This window comes from Dermacentor silvarum, chromosome 10 (assembly GCF_013339745.2).
Source record: "Dermacentor silvarum isolate Dsil-2018 chromosome 10, BIME_Dsil_1.4, whole genome shotgun sequence".
In the NCBI taxonomy this organism is placed as follows: Eukaryota; Metazoa; Arthropoda; class Arachnida; order Ixodida; family Ixodidae; genus Dermacentor; species Dermacentor silvarum.
Genome location: NC_051163.1, coordinates 129,397,830 through 129,414,548, shown reverse-complemented (window position 1 = coordinate 129,414,548; position 16,719 = coordinate 129,397,830). Strand labels below are relative to the sequence as shown.

At 44.6% G+C, this 16,719-nt stretch overlaps 1 protein-coding gene across 2 annotated transcripts in view; it reads right to left on the bottom strand.

Annotated features, from left to right (window-relative positions):
- Window positions 1-533: 533 nt before the first annotated feature.
- Window positions 534-16,719, bottom strand: part of LOC119430930 (EGF domain-specific O-linked N-acetylglucosamine transferase) — a 60,768-nt gene continuing 44,582 nt past the window's right edge. For both annotated transcript variants that reach the window (XM_049656706.1, XM_049656704.1), the window contains 3 exons: window positions 15,559-15,650; window positions 14,820-14,922; window positions 534-5,549 (listed from right to left, as the gene is read on the bottom strand). In XM_049656706.1, the coding sequence (XP_049512663.1) occupies window positions 5,370-5,549; window positions 14,820-14,922; window positions 15,559-15,650 (375 nt within the window). In that variant the 3' untranslated portion in view covers window positions 534-5,369. The remainder of the gene's footprint in view (window positions 5,550-14,819; window positions 14,923-15,558; window positions 15,651-16,719) is intronic.

Here is a 16,719-nt window from a genome sequence, read left to right as displayed (position 1 = left end):
TGTTGCTTCAAAAAGTTATGTGTTTAGATACCGACAACATTGCATGGACATGTCAGAGCCTCTTACACAGTTTTTGTTAGAATGAATAATACACTAACGGTGGACACTATGTGATATATAAAACCATTGTAGGTAGCATAATCTAGGGCTCGACAAAAGTTCGTCTGGTCAGGCGTAGGTTGAAGTGAATCACGGTCACTGACCACACCTGAAGAAAAATGAACATTTCCAAATCGCGTATGCAGTTTCGAAATGTAGACTTTTCTTCAGACTTGGTCAGTGACCGTGATTCACTTCAACCATTGTGGGTGTTTTGTGGATGCGTCTTGTATTGTCACAGGCAGTAACATGCCCAACCAGTCAGATCAGATCGTGTGCATGCAAGGCTATGTCAGCAGGGTGCGCCAAACAATTGTGCGAGAGAGACGTCCACCGGATGTATTTATAGCACATCCCTAAAATATTCATGTTCTTCAAGTGAATACCCAAGGAATGTCACTGGAACATGAAGAAAAGTACACCCACGAGGAGAATGCAATATGCTATGAAAAGGCACTTTATTGCTTGTAAAAAGCAGTAAGAGAAATTGTCAAAAGCACAAGTTTTCATCACAGACTGGTTGAGAATTAAAAAGTTCAAGTAGCAAGTCCATTGCTGCCACTTTGTACACCATAATCACTGGCAACAAACAAAAAATAATGCAGCCTATGTGTATGTGGATTGCTCTATGTCTTCTTTTTCCATTTGGCAAAACAACATGCCATTATTGAATGGTTAAAAATTTTTAAGGTTGAGAGTGATCAATCCATACACATGTAAACTGTGTTGCAGTGTCCAATCCCAGTAAAACTGGCAAAGCAGATTTGTTGAAACAAGCTTAATTCCACAGACGACACAAAAACCTGTACCCAAAGCAAAGCGTTGGGCTCCAACTATTCAAACTACACCAGCACTCGTGGAAGTGTCAGCTGTAACGATCAGTGTTTTCAACCTGGGCAAATAACGAAAGGTGAAAAAAATCAGTGCAAACACACAGGACAACCACAAAGAAGAGACAAGTAGTGGCGCTGGACAAGTACGGTCTCGTCTCTTCTTTGTGGTTTTACTGTGTGCTTGCATCAATTTTTTCACCTTAGAAAGTTACTATGTACCAACTACCCCTAACCAAAGTTTTATTGAATAACAAAAGGTTCAAGGAAATCCTTTGGGACCACTTAGAACACTGCTCAGTGATGATCATTTGATTTCAAATATATTGCGCAAAGTTGACAGAGAGGAGAGAAAGTTGGAATAGGAAATAAAAAGCAGAATTCATGATCTGCTCGTGTGCTGCAGCCAAAAATTATGGGAATCTATTGATAAGACAGTCATTATCTAAAGCAAATTGCTCAACATTTTATGAACCTGATGCTCTGTGAAACAGTCTTGCTGGCTATCACTGCCTCTACTTCGCACTCTGGCCAAGGACAAGCATTAATCTCTGTGACCTTATCTTAACATTCCTTCTTCTGAGCAAACTTATGCTTAGAAAATACTGGCAACGTTGCCAAGGGCAGTCACCGTGTGACCTTTTTATGAGCTAAAGGGTCCACAATGAACAAATATTTGAGCACTACTGCCTTCATCAGTCAGCAGTTTTCACAAGAGCAGAGGATTGGGCTGGTTCGTACAACAGTGTTAGAATTAAAGTGCACACACAAATAATGACCAAATGATAGAACTGCACTTGGAACTTCAGTTATAACAATGTTCTTTTCACAGCATTCTGCCCAAAACATGATCAGGTGATGTTGATAGAGCATAATGAAAGTTGAAGGTGTCAGCTCTGCTGGATGCAGGGTATGCTACATTGGCTAGAGGTGATTGAAATGAGGGGGGGGGGGGAATGTAAGAAAAAGAGCAACAAATAAAATTCGGACATACAAAACTCAAGAAGTCCTCATAGTGGTAAGTAAAGCAGCAAGGCCTTTGATAGTTCCCCCATCTTTCTTCCCTTGTCGCCATTTCTGTCTCACAACCATAGGAAATGTTGTGAAAGGTAAAATGCAGGCTGCAGGTTGCCTGCAAAACAGCCATCACTATTGCCAATTGTGGCCTAGCTTTTCTTTCTGATATATATAGTGTTGCATGCAGGGACATTGTGCACACCGTAAGTGAAAGTCAAGGCACAGTGCATAACACAATTCAAGGCACCCATCAGTGTTTGGCACCTAAAATCCCGGTACAAAGCATTTTGGTTATCAGTGCTTACCTTCATTTTTAAACTACAGAACTTAAAAGACAAAGGACAAAGGGTATATAAGTACCATCCTTTCCAAAAATAAGCTGAGTTGCAAGTGAGCGCTTGTTTGTTAACTTGCCGGTGGCCTTCTTTAGTGTGCGCTGCAGTTTAGGACATTGATTAAGTACCAACTTGCCCAACTTTCAGTTATATTACAGTGCTTATCTGCTACTGAAACCACACTTAGGCAACATTTCAACTTGGTGGCACAGTGGTACATAGCACATGCCTGTGATGGACTTGCCTTTTGTACCACTGTACTATCAGCAAATCATACTCTGAAGACATTGTGGCAGAAGCTTCGATTCTGCTCCTCAAGGGGTGGTCCTCATAGCAAGACACATCAAAGCACTTAAGAATTGTAGGTGACAAATTCAACAGTACTCTAAATGTACTATAAGGTGCATCACATAAAACCAATAAAAGCAGTGGACCAACATAAAAGCACATAACTCTATTGTCATTAAATGTCACAGCAAATTGTATACTGAACCCTTCTCAACCATTCAAACTTTCCTGAGAGGCACTGCAGCAACAAGGCACAGATTAGCCTGTCTTTTTCTTAGGTTTCATTCGTACCATTACATTCTAATCAAGCACTCACAATCACAGAAGTGTGCCCTTCTACTAAGAGCTATACACAGAATAATTCAAACATGAGGCAATCAGTGAGGAATGCTGTAATGTTCGTGTTGTTTGCGTCCACCATGTTGATGGTCTGGCCACTTATGCAGGCTGGTTGCCCTGCAGTTCAGCCTTAAGTGGCAGAGCCTTTTTCAAAGCTGCTGACTTTGCCTTGTTTAAAGGCAACATTCTCTGATAATACATTTCAGCATGCCATTAACAAAACAAGCATACAGCAGTGCATCTGATGCAAATTGCCATGTTTTGCACATGACAGCTGTACCAAGAATTCAAGAAACAAGTTTTTAAAGTGGAAGTGAGGGCAGTAAGGAAATTCTTCCTTAGGGAGGGGCTTTACCACAATGCAAGTGCATTGCTCAGAAGTCACACAGTACTTCAACAAGGAACAGCAGAGAAAGTTGTGATGACTGAACACACAATATAAGCAGTTGCTTCTAAAACGTTGCATTGTGCTGACAATTGTGCCACGTTGCTTTTACGAAGATTTCACTGTTGCAGTATGCTGCTACTTGCATGGGCTACACACAAGTTACACGCGCACATTATATAACAGGTGTTTTGCAAAGATATTTAAAAATAGCCATTTTGAAATAAAAGGACAGTTCCTTCAGGGACATTTCGTCATTAGTGGCAACCAAAGGGTGACGGGTGATACATGGTAATTAGTTCTTAATGTAAAAAAATTTAATTAACCTTTGCAATTTTATTTTCAGCAGAGTCATTGCGATTGGGTAATTGAAGCGAGCTCTCCATACAAGCCATAACAACTTCTGGATCTGGAAAAATGCGATTACTTGTGGAACTGTGGCACGACAAATTTCGGTTATCTGAGTGCGTGACACCGAAACTGGGAGGCTGCAGTGAGCGCAAAGACGCACCCTTCGAGGTGACGTTCTGCTTACGTCACCGAGCAGTAGGCAGCCAGTACGCTACGACAGCGAGGAGTACGGAGCTGCAGCGCCCTGGCTGCCCACTGCTGGACGACGTAAGCAGAAGGTTGCCTCGCGGGGTGCGTCTTTGCGCTTAGTTGCCAAGGCAAGAACAGTATCAGAAATTGTGCAATGCTAGATTGACAAATAAATGTGAGTTCTCCTAAACATGCAGATATCCACTTTTGTGCCAGAAGCTGCTTTGCATGTTAGGCAGTATGAACAGCTGCACTGTCACGAAATATCAATAAACTGCTCTATTTGGATCTGTTTTCTCAGCTGCTTCATTCATTGCTCACCTCAATGATTACACTGCTGATACCTGCTTGATCTGGTGGCAACAAGCCAACATTTGTCAGCCATGTTAGGCTTAATGCACTGAACATTGTCATGCCAACAACGCTAAGCAGGGACGGGCTTGATCGGTCTTTAGGAGGAAGAGCTCATGGCAGCAAAGAGTGCTAATTCGTTTATGGCACAAAATAAGCTAAACATCCACCTTGAGTGAGTGTCTGTAACAACAGATACACATTACATGCACACACACATAGAAACACTAATTCAATCATTACGATGCAAATGATATCACATGAAAGGATTAACAGAACAATCAGTAGCAGCTGCTCGATCACAGCATTAACTGTACTGTGCTCCGCTTGTCCGATCACAGTCTGCCTTAACTGCTTGTGCATTTCCCTAGAGGAACGCAGCTGTTGCTATACATTTTAGAAAGTTTCAAGAGTGTACGTAGTTAAGAGTTCGACGAAAGCTCGTCTGGTCAGGTAGCATGTTGTATTAATGACAAATTACGAAAATGCATTGTGAACAAGGAACTTGTACAGGTTCCGAAACGTCAAACTTGTCATTTCTGACTTGGTCAGTGACCGTAATTTTTCATTAATTCAAGAGTACGTGCTTCCCAGCCTATAGGTATCCTACCTCAGGGGCACCCATTGTCAATACACGCGACCTTTTATGCTCGTTTGGTTGGGCTCACCATTCAAAATGCAAGAACTGCTTCTGTGAATAGGAAGCACCGGCCAAAAGAAAGCAAGAAGAGTGTAATGGTTCCATTCATGCCAAATAGTTGTTAAAATGAAAAAAAGCGTGAACACAATGTCGGGGACGTATTCTGCAATGACGTAAGATCTACCTGAGGGTAGCGGAAAGCTACAAAGAAAACCCACAGGAGTTTTTTGGAAAGAAATCACAGTAAAGGTCATGGATTCCATCTCTAGACCCAAATGAATTTCTCAAACTGCGAAGCTTTCTTTTTGAGAAACCAGTTTCCTTTGTAGTCTCGTCTGAATGACAGTATTTTTTTCCGTTTTTGAATTCTCCTCCACCTCTCTGCAAAGCTGATTTGCCATTCTGCAAGGATCCATTTATTGTTACATTCTTCTGACCCTTCTTCATTTTAATGCCGGCATTTGCAGCTTGGTGTAAAGGATGATAAGCAAAGAAGAATGGAAAATGAAGTGAATCATTGCAGAATACAGCCTCTACAAACGGTATCACAATTCCTGATGACCTGCCGTGGGCTGTGCCCCTTTGGTACTCAGCTTATCGGTGACGGCCTGCAGGCGTGCTTTCTTGACGTGGTCTATGGCCCTGCCGAGAAGTCGAAGAAACTCGTTGACATCGAAGTGGTAGTTGGTGAACTTGGCATGTGCTCCAAGTGTTGGGTGGTGGCCCTAGGGAAAATCACGCGAAACAGTGTAAAGGTTGGGGCCTTTGTGCTAGGTACTCACAAAACTGTCAGGGGTGACTTCTATTCTGGTAGCAAAAGCAGGAACACAGACACGAGAAGACACGAATACACGCACACAGTGCTAACTTCCAACAACATTTTCGGAAACCAGCCGCACTTATACCATCCACCAAAACGCGTCACAAAAGCACGTGCACAAGCGTACAAAAACATACAAGCAATAAAAATAGGCTTGGCCAAGTAATTACAATGCCCCCTCGCAAGTCCAGGAGAAAGTTCGAGTGATAGCTCATGCATACTTCTTACTGGTGTAGCCAGACTCCCAACCCCACGACCGCTTGAAAGGTCATACATTCACCCTGGTACACTACAGATTGGAAAATGCTTGCGAGTGGCCACGGTGGGTTCAAACTAGTTGTCCTTGGTTCGACCCCAGGTTCTGGCACTGTGTGGTGAACCATAAGTTGTGCTGGCTACAACGCTATCTGGTTCAAAAAAGAGACGGCACGTCCGAACGGCACACCAGTTTTAATGCAACAGCAAACAGCCACATGCGCTTGAGCATGCGGCAGCTTGGGAGAAGCAGATGAAATCATTACAAATTGTTGTGAGCTAGGTGGATGAAAGAAGTTCCAACAGGGTGCATTGTCTGTATATTCAACACTGGTCTAAGCAACAGAGAAGCATATTTAGTCACTGTGCTGCCAAGTTACTCTTCTAGTATCTTAACTTTGCTTTTTAGTAAGCATACGTGCACATGCCCTCATTAATTTGTGCGTTTCGCTTTTTTGCACCTGTGGTGTGTTTTCCAACTTTTAATGCGATTAGCATTTTTTGCCTACTTCAGCTGTTTTGAGCCTATCTATTCATCTAGCCTCCTACGCCGACACAGTGGCCCAAGCTGTCTACCTGCTTGGGTCACTAGGTATATTCTTTTGGTCATGATGCTGTCGTTGTCATTCCATTGTTCTCCTTCCAGCTTCTTGATCTGACTTGTCATGTCCTCGTTGTCACGCCTTTACTCCGACCCCTTGGGCCAAGCTGTTTGATAGCTTCAGCCCCTAGGTATGTGCTCATGGTTGTCATGCTGTTTTGGTCATTGCATTATTGTCATTACAGCTTTGCCAGCTGACTCTCCTGGTGCCATCATTATCACAACATAGTCATCAACTGTCGTGCATTCATTTCCATTGTCACAACGCCCTTGTGACGCCATCATGACTGCTCCATTGTCATCATTCTAACTTCGCCATCTGACTCTCGCCACGCCATCATTGTCCTACCATTATCGTCATGCCATTTTCGTCATACCGCCTTCATCATTCTATCAATGTCAATCTTTCTTCATCATTCTACTGTAATTATACTGTCATCATTCAATCGTGATTATGCAGCTGTCGTCATGCCATCGTGGACATGCCACTATCGTCACCCCATCGCCGTCTTACAGGCTTCATGATACAGTCGTTGTCAAGCCACTGTAATCATACACTCATCCTCATACCGTTTCCATGCCACTGTGATCATACAGTTGTCGTCATGCCTTTGTTGTCATACTTCATCGCGGTGCCATTGCAGTCCTTCCATCGTCGTCCTCCTAACTTCGACATCCTACTCTCATCGTGCCGTCATCAGCCATTATTGTCATGCCGTTGTTTTAACATCATCACCACTTCCGTACATCATCCCATTGTAGTCTTGCCTGCATTGATCCATCGATGTCATTCCTTGTTCATCATTCTATTGCCATTGAATCCTGATTACGCTGCTATCGTCAGGCCATCATCGTCATTGCGTCATCGTCAGACAGTCACTATCATGGATCTATTGTCATAGTGTCATTGTCATTCCGTCGTTCGTCATGCCATCGCCTTCATTTCAGCTCCATCATCCAGTTGTCGTCATACCGTCATTGTCACGCTATCATCGTCATACACTCATCATCTCCCTGTCTTCATGTCACCATCATGCTGCCGTTGTTATACCATCACCATCATTTAAGAATCGACATCTCATTGTCACCATGCCATCATCGTTATTGACCCTTTTCGCGGAGCAGTTTGTTTTAGAGAAACGAGATGGCGCTCACGGCGGCGCACCATACGTCTCCTCAGCGACCGCGCACGAATACGAAACCATTACCGCTTCTACCTTGATTCTGTGCGATCAGCTGTCGGAAATGCAACTGAGTTTTCGCTAACACACTGTGCTCCAATCATGCTAGATTGAATCAATTGGATTGAAGACGTGTGCAGTAGTTGGCTGCAAAAATAGTGACTGGCATGTTAAGGAATACAATGAATCTGTGTGGCCAAGTTCGCGGACCGCTGCTGCAACTGTCCGAACGTGTTACTGGCACTTCGAGATGTACGACTTTCTTCGAGGATACAGAAATTTGCTCATCCGCCAGCCTTGTACCGCTAACCTTCAAAGAAAGGGCTTCATCCCCAGAACGTCGGCAAGAGTGAGTACCACTCGTTAAACAATTATAAAGGGAGTAGCGCCGCTTCCTGTCATAGTAAGTTTCGCGCACGTTATCTATACACATCTGTCCCAAATGGCAGGAAAACTTACGCACACTTTATCGCCGACGTATCAAGAATAAGCAAATGGGCGCACACTTGAATATATGCGCACTGTATCCGCACAATAAATGACGGACTACACCGATGGCACACGAATGGTCGAAGCTGAACGTTTCGTGACGGTCCACTAGAGTAAGCGAGTTACTAGCTGTAATATATATTTGCTACAAGGTATTACAATGTACAAAACAGCTACGTTTCAAGCCTTGTGCGTAGCAAGAACAAATCTATCAGAACTGAGCACACCCGTGAGCGATTAGGCAGAAAATAATCAGACAGTGGCCGCACCGAGGAACTTCACTGAGTCAGCAACTGACAAGCCACTGCTTCAAAATATTTGCCAAATAAAGAACAAAGAGCAAAATACACTAACCCTGACTGAATTCATGAGCGGAGGGTTAGGATAGCTTGGAATACATATTTAGCCCCGCTTTTAGAACAAGCACCATATTATGCTGCTTGCGCCGTTTCGACATAGCTTAATCAGCTCCGAAAGCGCTTTTGCATGTTCTCTGAAGCTGTGATCAAAGCTTCGTGTCGTCCACCTAGTCACCGTCTACGGTACCGCCGAAAACAGAGGTTTTCTAATACGCGCCGGTGTCATACACTTCCATTGTAAACAAGGAGGCAACGGAGGCAGTTGAGGCAACAAATGGACACATCACCACGTGATCAAACATGGCAGCGCCCATGGGATCGCTGCAAAAAGGGTCAATACCACCTTTGTCGTTCCATTGACATCATTCTTCGCCGTTTCCTTGTCATCAATGCATCGGCGTCATGTCACCATGCTCATGGGCGACCTTGGCAAGCGAGTGCCATAGGCAAAGTTGGACCATATTGGAGTACGTTACAAATAGGTGAAGCTACGACAGTCTCAGAATGACCAACACACATTAAATACCGTATTTACTCGAATCTAGGCCGACTCCGATTCTAAGCCGACCCCCCAAAAGTTCGAAGTCCGAAAAAAAAAAAAACTTACCTCGAATGTAGGCCGAACGAAAAAGCGAGGACAGCATTCACAAAATGAAACACCATTTATTAAATTTGAACATGCCGAGCTCATTCTATGTCATCATCGCTGCTAGCCTCGTCGCTATCTTCCTTACTGCTGACATCTTCAAACAGTGCGCTATATTCAGTACCATCCAGCGCATTAGAGATGCTGCATTTTTGGAAGGAGCGCACGTTGCGGCGCACGCAAAAACCATCTCCCGTGGCCCCCTCCAACGACAGACCAATGCCGAAGTTCCGCCCGGTTTGAACGTTTGACGATGCCTCTACGGCTAGCACAACTACCGCATTTACTCGATTCTCACGCTTCCTAGATTGCAACGCGCACCCGTTTTCCGCGAGGAAAAATTTGGAAAAATAGATTTCCTCCCGATGCACTGATGTTGCGATGAATAAAAAAAGTCGCAGTTTCGCCCGAAAGGCGATGCATCGAATGCGGTAGCAAATTAGTAGACCGCTATTAACAAGCACGGTGTCACGCGCGCTCAAGCAAACATGAACACACCTCGCTCGTTGACCGCGGAAACGAACTGTCAAAACGCTGGAGACGAAGCGCGCCTTCGTGCTAGCATGCCTCTCGCTTCAACGCGGCGAAAACACGGCGCGCGGCGGACTTTACCAGTCGCAGATTGCTTTCAAGATAGGGCCAAGCCTGATCGTATCGCCGGAGTGGATCGTCGCAGATTACGTCCTGCTTCGGTCCACTGAAACCGTTCCGCATTGCTTTGCTGGCGAAAATCCTCTCCTTCTGTTTGCGCCAGTCCCGCTCGCAAGTTTCGGATTCTCCGAACGCCCGTGATGCGGCCCGATTTCCGTCCGTCTCCGCACAGACGATCACTTTCCTTTTAAATGCGGCATCATGATGAACTCGGTACTTCATGCTGATAGATAGAGCAGACGCTGGGAACGTGAAGACAGACGGTAGACTATTGCCTAAGCACGTGTACTGCAGCACACGGAGGAAGCTTCCGCATGCTACGGTAGCTAGGCACGACGCGCGTGCGAGGCGGCCATTTTGAAATGCCGACGCAGATTTAGGGTCGTGTTGAAAGTGCGCGTTAGATTCGAGTAAATACAGTATTCGTTTAGAAAGCGGCACTATAGTGGCATCGCCCATTTGGTGCCATTACGATAACGCCACACCGCGCGCCGATGCTGCACCATACCGATACTACCGATACGACGCAGGTCAAAATGGCGACGTCGCTCGTGTACTTCAGCTGGCTACTGGCGCGGCTAGTAGCGGCTGCGATACTGACTTTTCTAGATGGCGCTAACTATGCACCATATTTACCAGTTTCAGTTAAAAACTGGCGCGTTTTTTAAAATCCTCGAATCTAAGCCGACCCTAGAGTTTCGTGTGTGATTATTTGAAAAAAACTATCGGCCTAGATTCGAATAAATACGGTAAACATGACTTCAGGAATACGGTGTGTCATTGCATGGCTCGAATGCTAATTGCGTTACTGTTGACAGTAATCATGAGATCAGTTCTGCCGTAATTTTTCTGTTTGTGAACTGCCTATCACCTGTCCACTGCATGAAAAAAACATGCAAAACATGTGATGAACTTTGCAGCATACATTTATGTTTCTCATAGGGGGAAGAACAACACAACTTAGCAACACTGAGTTTATGACTGCGCCATAAGAAGCTCCACGGCAGTGAACACAGTATGTAAACAAATGTTTACGTAAGCAATGCTCAAGACTGGTCTACACTTGAGCACCACTGTGCACTGCTCAGTAACTGTTGATGCTTTGTGTCCCTGCAAGCAGGCAAATTCATAAGTGACGGTTTGAATTATTTGCGACATGGTGGACATTGTAATTATCCGAAATTTAGATGAAGGAAATGGGAAGAACTCCTGCAGAGATGTACACCTGGACAATGGAACTCACAGGGGGGATTGCGATGGCCGTGAAGTTTGTATGAGGACTTCAGTTTGAACAAGGCAATATGGTATGCCTAGGGTATTTGGGAGCTCGGAGGCAACCATCGAAGCAACCCATAGTGTAGTGTTGTAAATCCTGGAAGCCATGAAGCTGATGGCATAGCATATGAAGTGTCACTTATGGATGCTCGTTGAGACAATTACTTGTTTCTGGGCTTTTACGTGCCAAAACCAGTTCTGATTATGATGCCCGCTGTAGTGGAGAGCTCCGATTAATTTTGATCACCTAGGGTTCTTTAACGTGCACTACAACGCAAGCACACAGGCGTTTTTGCATTTCGCCTCCATCGAAATGCGGCCGCCGCGGCCAAGATTCGATCCTGCTACCTGGTGCTCAGCAGCGCAATGCCTTAGCTGACTGAGCCACCCCGGCAGGTTCGTTGAGACAACTGGAGAAAGTTCCTGTTGTGAGCAGGATCGCTTGGCCAGCCTGCGAAATTGCCTCACACCATTTGGCTTGCTTATGTTTCCGTTACTACTCAGCCCCTTAAAGAAACAATTGGCAGCCCATTCATTCTTTGGAAATGATTGGATGATTGGCCTTGAGCGGATAAAGTGCTTCGTGCGGCCAGCCGTGTAACAATTTGTGTGTACAGTAGAACCTCGTTCATACGTTTTCAAAAAATACGCGAAAAATAAACGTACAATCCGGGAAAATGTATGATCCGAATCCAGTAAAAATTGAAGTTGACAAGCCCAGATTGAGGTGCAAGGGCAGAAAACATTTTATTTCTTGCAAAACATAGTTACAGTCGAATCTCGGTAATTCGAACACTCTTAATTCGAACTTCCGGTTAATTTGAACTGACGCTGTGGTCCCATCAAAGTTATGTGTATTCCAATGGGCGAGAACGCTGGGTAATTCGAATGGGAAAGCATTTGGGACGGTTAATTCGAACATAACCGCGCACCGACAATGCTCGCAGCAGCATGCCAAATCACGTGGCGGCGCCTCCGACCGGCATTGCTCCAACATCGCCATAAAGCAAAAGCTTAGGAGAGAACCCACAACGCCCCGCGCGGAGAAATAAAAAAGAAAAAAATACCGTAACGAAAATTTTCTCTCTCAAACGAGAAGGTCCGTATCTGTGTCGTGCCGGAACACGTGTGTATGTGCCGAAGTCTCAGCCAACGCTGCGGCTGCGGCGTAGAGGGAAGCAACGCGGAGGCTCAGTCCGGATAACGAAACTGCCCACGCCGGCCAACGCTCGCTTCAACGACAGAAAATGAAACTTCGGGGAGTGGGCTAAGCTGACGCCGGCACGGCGGCGGGCGCGCACCGAGACAGTCTAAGGTGAGGGAGGTACGAGGGAGTTGAGAGGGAGGGCGAGGGGACCACCAAAGCGACAGGGTTTCCGAAGCCAAATGCGCTTCCCTGCCACCCTCCTCCCTCACCTTCGACGCGTGCGCGCTTCGCCGTGCCGGCAGCGCCCGCTCCCTGAAGTTTCGTTCACTGCCATTATCGGGATGCGAGAGAGAGAGATTGTGGTTGTGAAGAGGAAGAGGCCCTATCGGGATGCGAGCGGTGGCAGGCGTGGGCATTTTCGTGGCCCTCGCTCGCTATGTGCTTGTGTGCCACGATATTTCACGACTCGCACCGTTCGTACGTAGCGCTATGGTGCACAAATACGTCAAAAATAAGTCCTTTTAATTCGAAGAAATTTTCGGGCCCCTTCAAGTTCGAATTATCGAGATTCGATTGTATTTTCTCCTGCTGCGTCTCACCCTTGGACAGGAACAACTCCTTTTGCATACATTGCAGACCCTTGTCCGCATTTTCGTTGTCTTTCGTGCGAGAGCAGCTTTTAAGGCTTCCAGGCCAGCAAGGGCTTCGGCGAAGGTAGCCGGTGGGCGCACGCCTTCATTCTTGCCGCCGTCATCAGGCGCCTCGTCCGCCACCACCTCCACTACGATCTCGGCGAGTCGTAGCGCTGCGCGCTGTTTTCACCGCTTAGTACGCGTTGAAGCAAGGGGTGAAGTAGCGCAAAGGTCAATTCGCTTGCCGCTGCTGCTGTGCTTCGTCACTTCGGGCGAATGAGCAATGCAGAGAAGTCGCAGAGGGGGGGGAATTGAGCACTGCAGAGAAGCCGCGCGGCGGCCATCTGCCACTTAGCGTTTCACAAGCACATGAGAGCGGCCTTTTTGCACACCTGAATGATAATTTTTCGCTGCAGAACGTATCATACGACCACATTTTGCCGCAATGCTGAACGTTCAATGCTGAACGTGCCGAATAATCATATTTTCTGGGAACGTATTAACCGGAAAGTATTAACACATTCCACTATGGAGTAATGTTTATTTTTCGCGATTGCGAACGTAGGAGCCGGGTAATCGTATTAAGCGGGAACGTATCAGCGAGGTTCTGCTGTATTTGCGGGCATTTTTCACGCTCGAAAAAACACGTAGCACATATCGAGCAACAGAAAGCCGCGGTCTAGTGGTTAGGGCGTCCACCTCGGCTGCGGGAGGTGGTTTGTTCGAAACCCGCCGCCGGTGACCCAACCGGTTATAAAATGGGTACAGACGTGACCCTGGCCTGGCGCCCGGCTTTCTTTCTAGGGTGTGCGTCTGGGGGAGGCCTCGCAAACCCCGCCCTTGGGCTATTCTTGTAGCTCAATAGTTTCGAACTGCTCTAGCCTGAAAAGGTGGTCCTCGATACGTCGTGATACTGTCACGTGGTTCACAGGTTGCTTCTGTGGTTCCTGCAGTTTATTCTGTGGTGGTCCCACCTTCGGGTGGTTGTACGTTCGTGCCCTCGCCTCGTCGAGCGCCTTGAGTCAAAGGATTTCAAGAAATCCTGACCTTATCGTTACGTGGGGAATTTTTCATGTTGCTTTACAATTTTCTCATTGACACTTTTCCCCTAATACTTGAGAAGTTGATTAATTAAATAAGACTAATAATGTAATTAGGCAGAATGCAAAAAATAATCTGAGTATCTCCAAGTGACGGCAAACAGCATTACCTTGGTTCTGTCCAGCTACGTGGCATTTGCATATTTTATATCTTGCTGCAGGATAGTTGGGACACCCTGTATATTTGTTAGTGAGGATATTTAGGTAGCGTGTGTTGTTTCATTGTGTCATTCCCTTGAGAATGGAGCCGTTAACAAGCGCATACGATGTGGTATTATAGGAGCTATAATGATTGGCCAAAGAAAGCTATTTCCTTTAAAACACAGTAAGCAGCTAGCATGACTTTCTGTGAAGACATAAACACATTATTTTTTCTTTTATTTAAGGAATACAGGCTTGTTTGTGTCATTTTTGAGACATATTGTCTTCACAGGCACTATAATCTCAGGACATGTTAAGCATGATGGATGCATATTTGAATCCCATTCACATTGCTCGCTGCTTTGCATCCCACGTAGCAGTTCACTTCTTAACACTTGCAATCCCTCCTCCTCCTTTTTTTTTCACAAACTACACATAGTACAATCCAGTTTAATACAGAACACCCACTTAGTACTTGGCTACCGACTGCAGTCTGAATATTGCATGAAGGCATGTAGACTATTTGATACATAGATGTGAGCCAATATATCCCATAAGGCATTTCTTTAGCTCTGTAAAGTGCAAGTGCTTGAGTTAGTGTGCTGGCTTTAGTACTGGGAAGTGTTTCCTTGAACACTGCACCATACTGAACATGCTGTACGGTAATACACTTGTTGTGAACTCATGATGCTCCTTACCTCGTCTTCAGGACTAAGTTTTGTGGTGTCCTCCCACGTGAGATACTTGATGCCACGAAGTCGTGCCAAGTCCTTGTAGCACACTGGGTCATCACAGTTGTAGCTGCAAAAGAGTGATTTATGTATTTATTCTCTACAATTCCTACTCTACAATAACTCTACAATTCCAATACCTACAGCCCCATATAATGCACAAAGGGCGTTATAGTAAGAGGTTTACACAGGAGACAAATGGCACAACAGAAAAGAAGTAAATCAGCAATAACAAAGAATACAAAAGATGCAGAAAAGTTGCACAACAAAAATGCAAGAAATCTAAAATATGACAAGAACATGGTCAACCACACGAGGAGAGATGGAGAAGTGATGCTGAACGAGAGAAATATCAGTCATGACATATGTACATAGTATAATAATTGAAATAGACATTTCGATGGATTGATGTGTCAGAAATTCCATTGGAAAAGGTAGACAAAAGGAAGTTTCTTATTTTGCTTCTTCATTACTCTGATGTTAGTCACAAGTGGGTGCCTGTCAAACAGTAAGGATGACTGATGTTTGATACTGTCACTGCCAAACCATCATGCTTCACACATCACCCTGCTACAGCCTGGTCACCTGACTATGCGAACACCACAAAATATGCTCATCAATTCACAGGCCTTGTAGCAATGAATACAGCGCCATACTGAAGTAACATTTATTCGCACATGTCTGGCTGAGTAAAGGCTGCACTCACATCTCAAAAAGGACGGCCCAGTCTGGCTGGAACAGCACGTGTGTCAATCCAGCACCATGAATTCCGATGAGCACATCAGTGTTTGCCATCACCTGTAAGAGAAAGATGTCAGAGGGAATTCGCACAATCCAAAACTTTTTTTTTTGCATGCACGACACATGTCTGCACATAACTCACACACCCCAATCACAACATCAAAAAAAAAAAACAGAGATCAAGCCGACATTTGAGGCAATCTAATCACGAGAAACACAGTAGGCCATACATTTCCAAATGTAACACTTACAAACATTCATTTTTCTCGTCAGCTGTTGAGTTATGAAATAGGCTGCCAAGCGACGATGTAAATGCTAACACCACAGACGAGTTAGTCAAAAGTGTCCAGTCATCCTTACAGTTGTTCCCTGAAAAGTGATGTTTTTGTAGTTGTGCTATAAAATGCTGCATAAACTGAGACCTCTGGTGTTTTATTATGTTGTTTATTGCTTGTCTGACAAGCTGTAATATGTTGTGATGCGTGCGCTGACTTTCCTGTTGAATGCTATTTTTGAATAATCTAACTATATTATCCTATGTATTTTTCTTTCTCTTATACATGCATGTATGCAGCTGTATTTCTCCGAAGACTAATACCTGTGTTCTATTGCTCCACCTGTATGAGTCTGAAAAAAGCTTACAGTATGCCTAAATAAATAAATAAAAGAACACTCTTATAGTTTATTTATGTGCTAACCAACATGGTTATTCATGCAACTATGCATTTTAATTATTAGCAGAATTTTATTAAGATGTTCATGTGTGAGTAATAACTAATGCAGTGTTTATTTCTAAGAAAAAATATGACAGGGTTCGCCATATTTCCTTAATAATGAAGCTAGAATGTGAACATCAGAGGAATGCTACTATAAATGGAATACTAACTCCTTATGTAATTGCTATCAAGTGATATATCAAGTATGTTGAAATGAGTGTCAGCATCTGTAGTGTCTCATTTTAGCGTATTACTCAAAGTTCATACTTTAAAACATTCTCACACAGAGAAAAGATTTCACAAGAATAAAGTCAAGGACTTGAAAATGAATTCTGCAAGATTTTAAGGTCACAATTAGTATATGCAAAAAGTGAATTATTCTAAGGTACCAAGTGAAGCATTGTCATTCC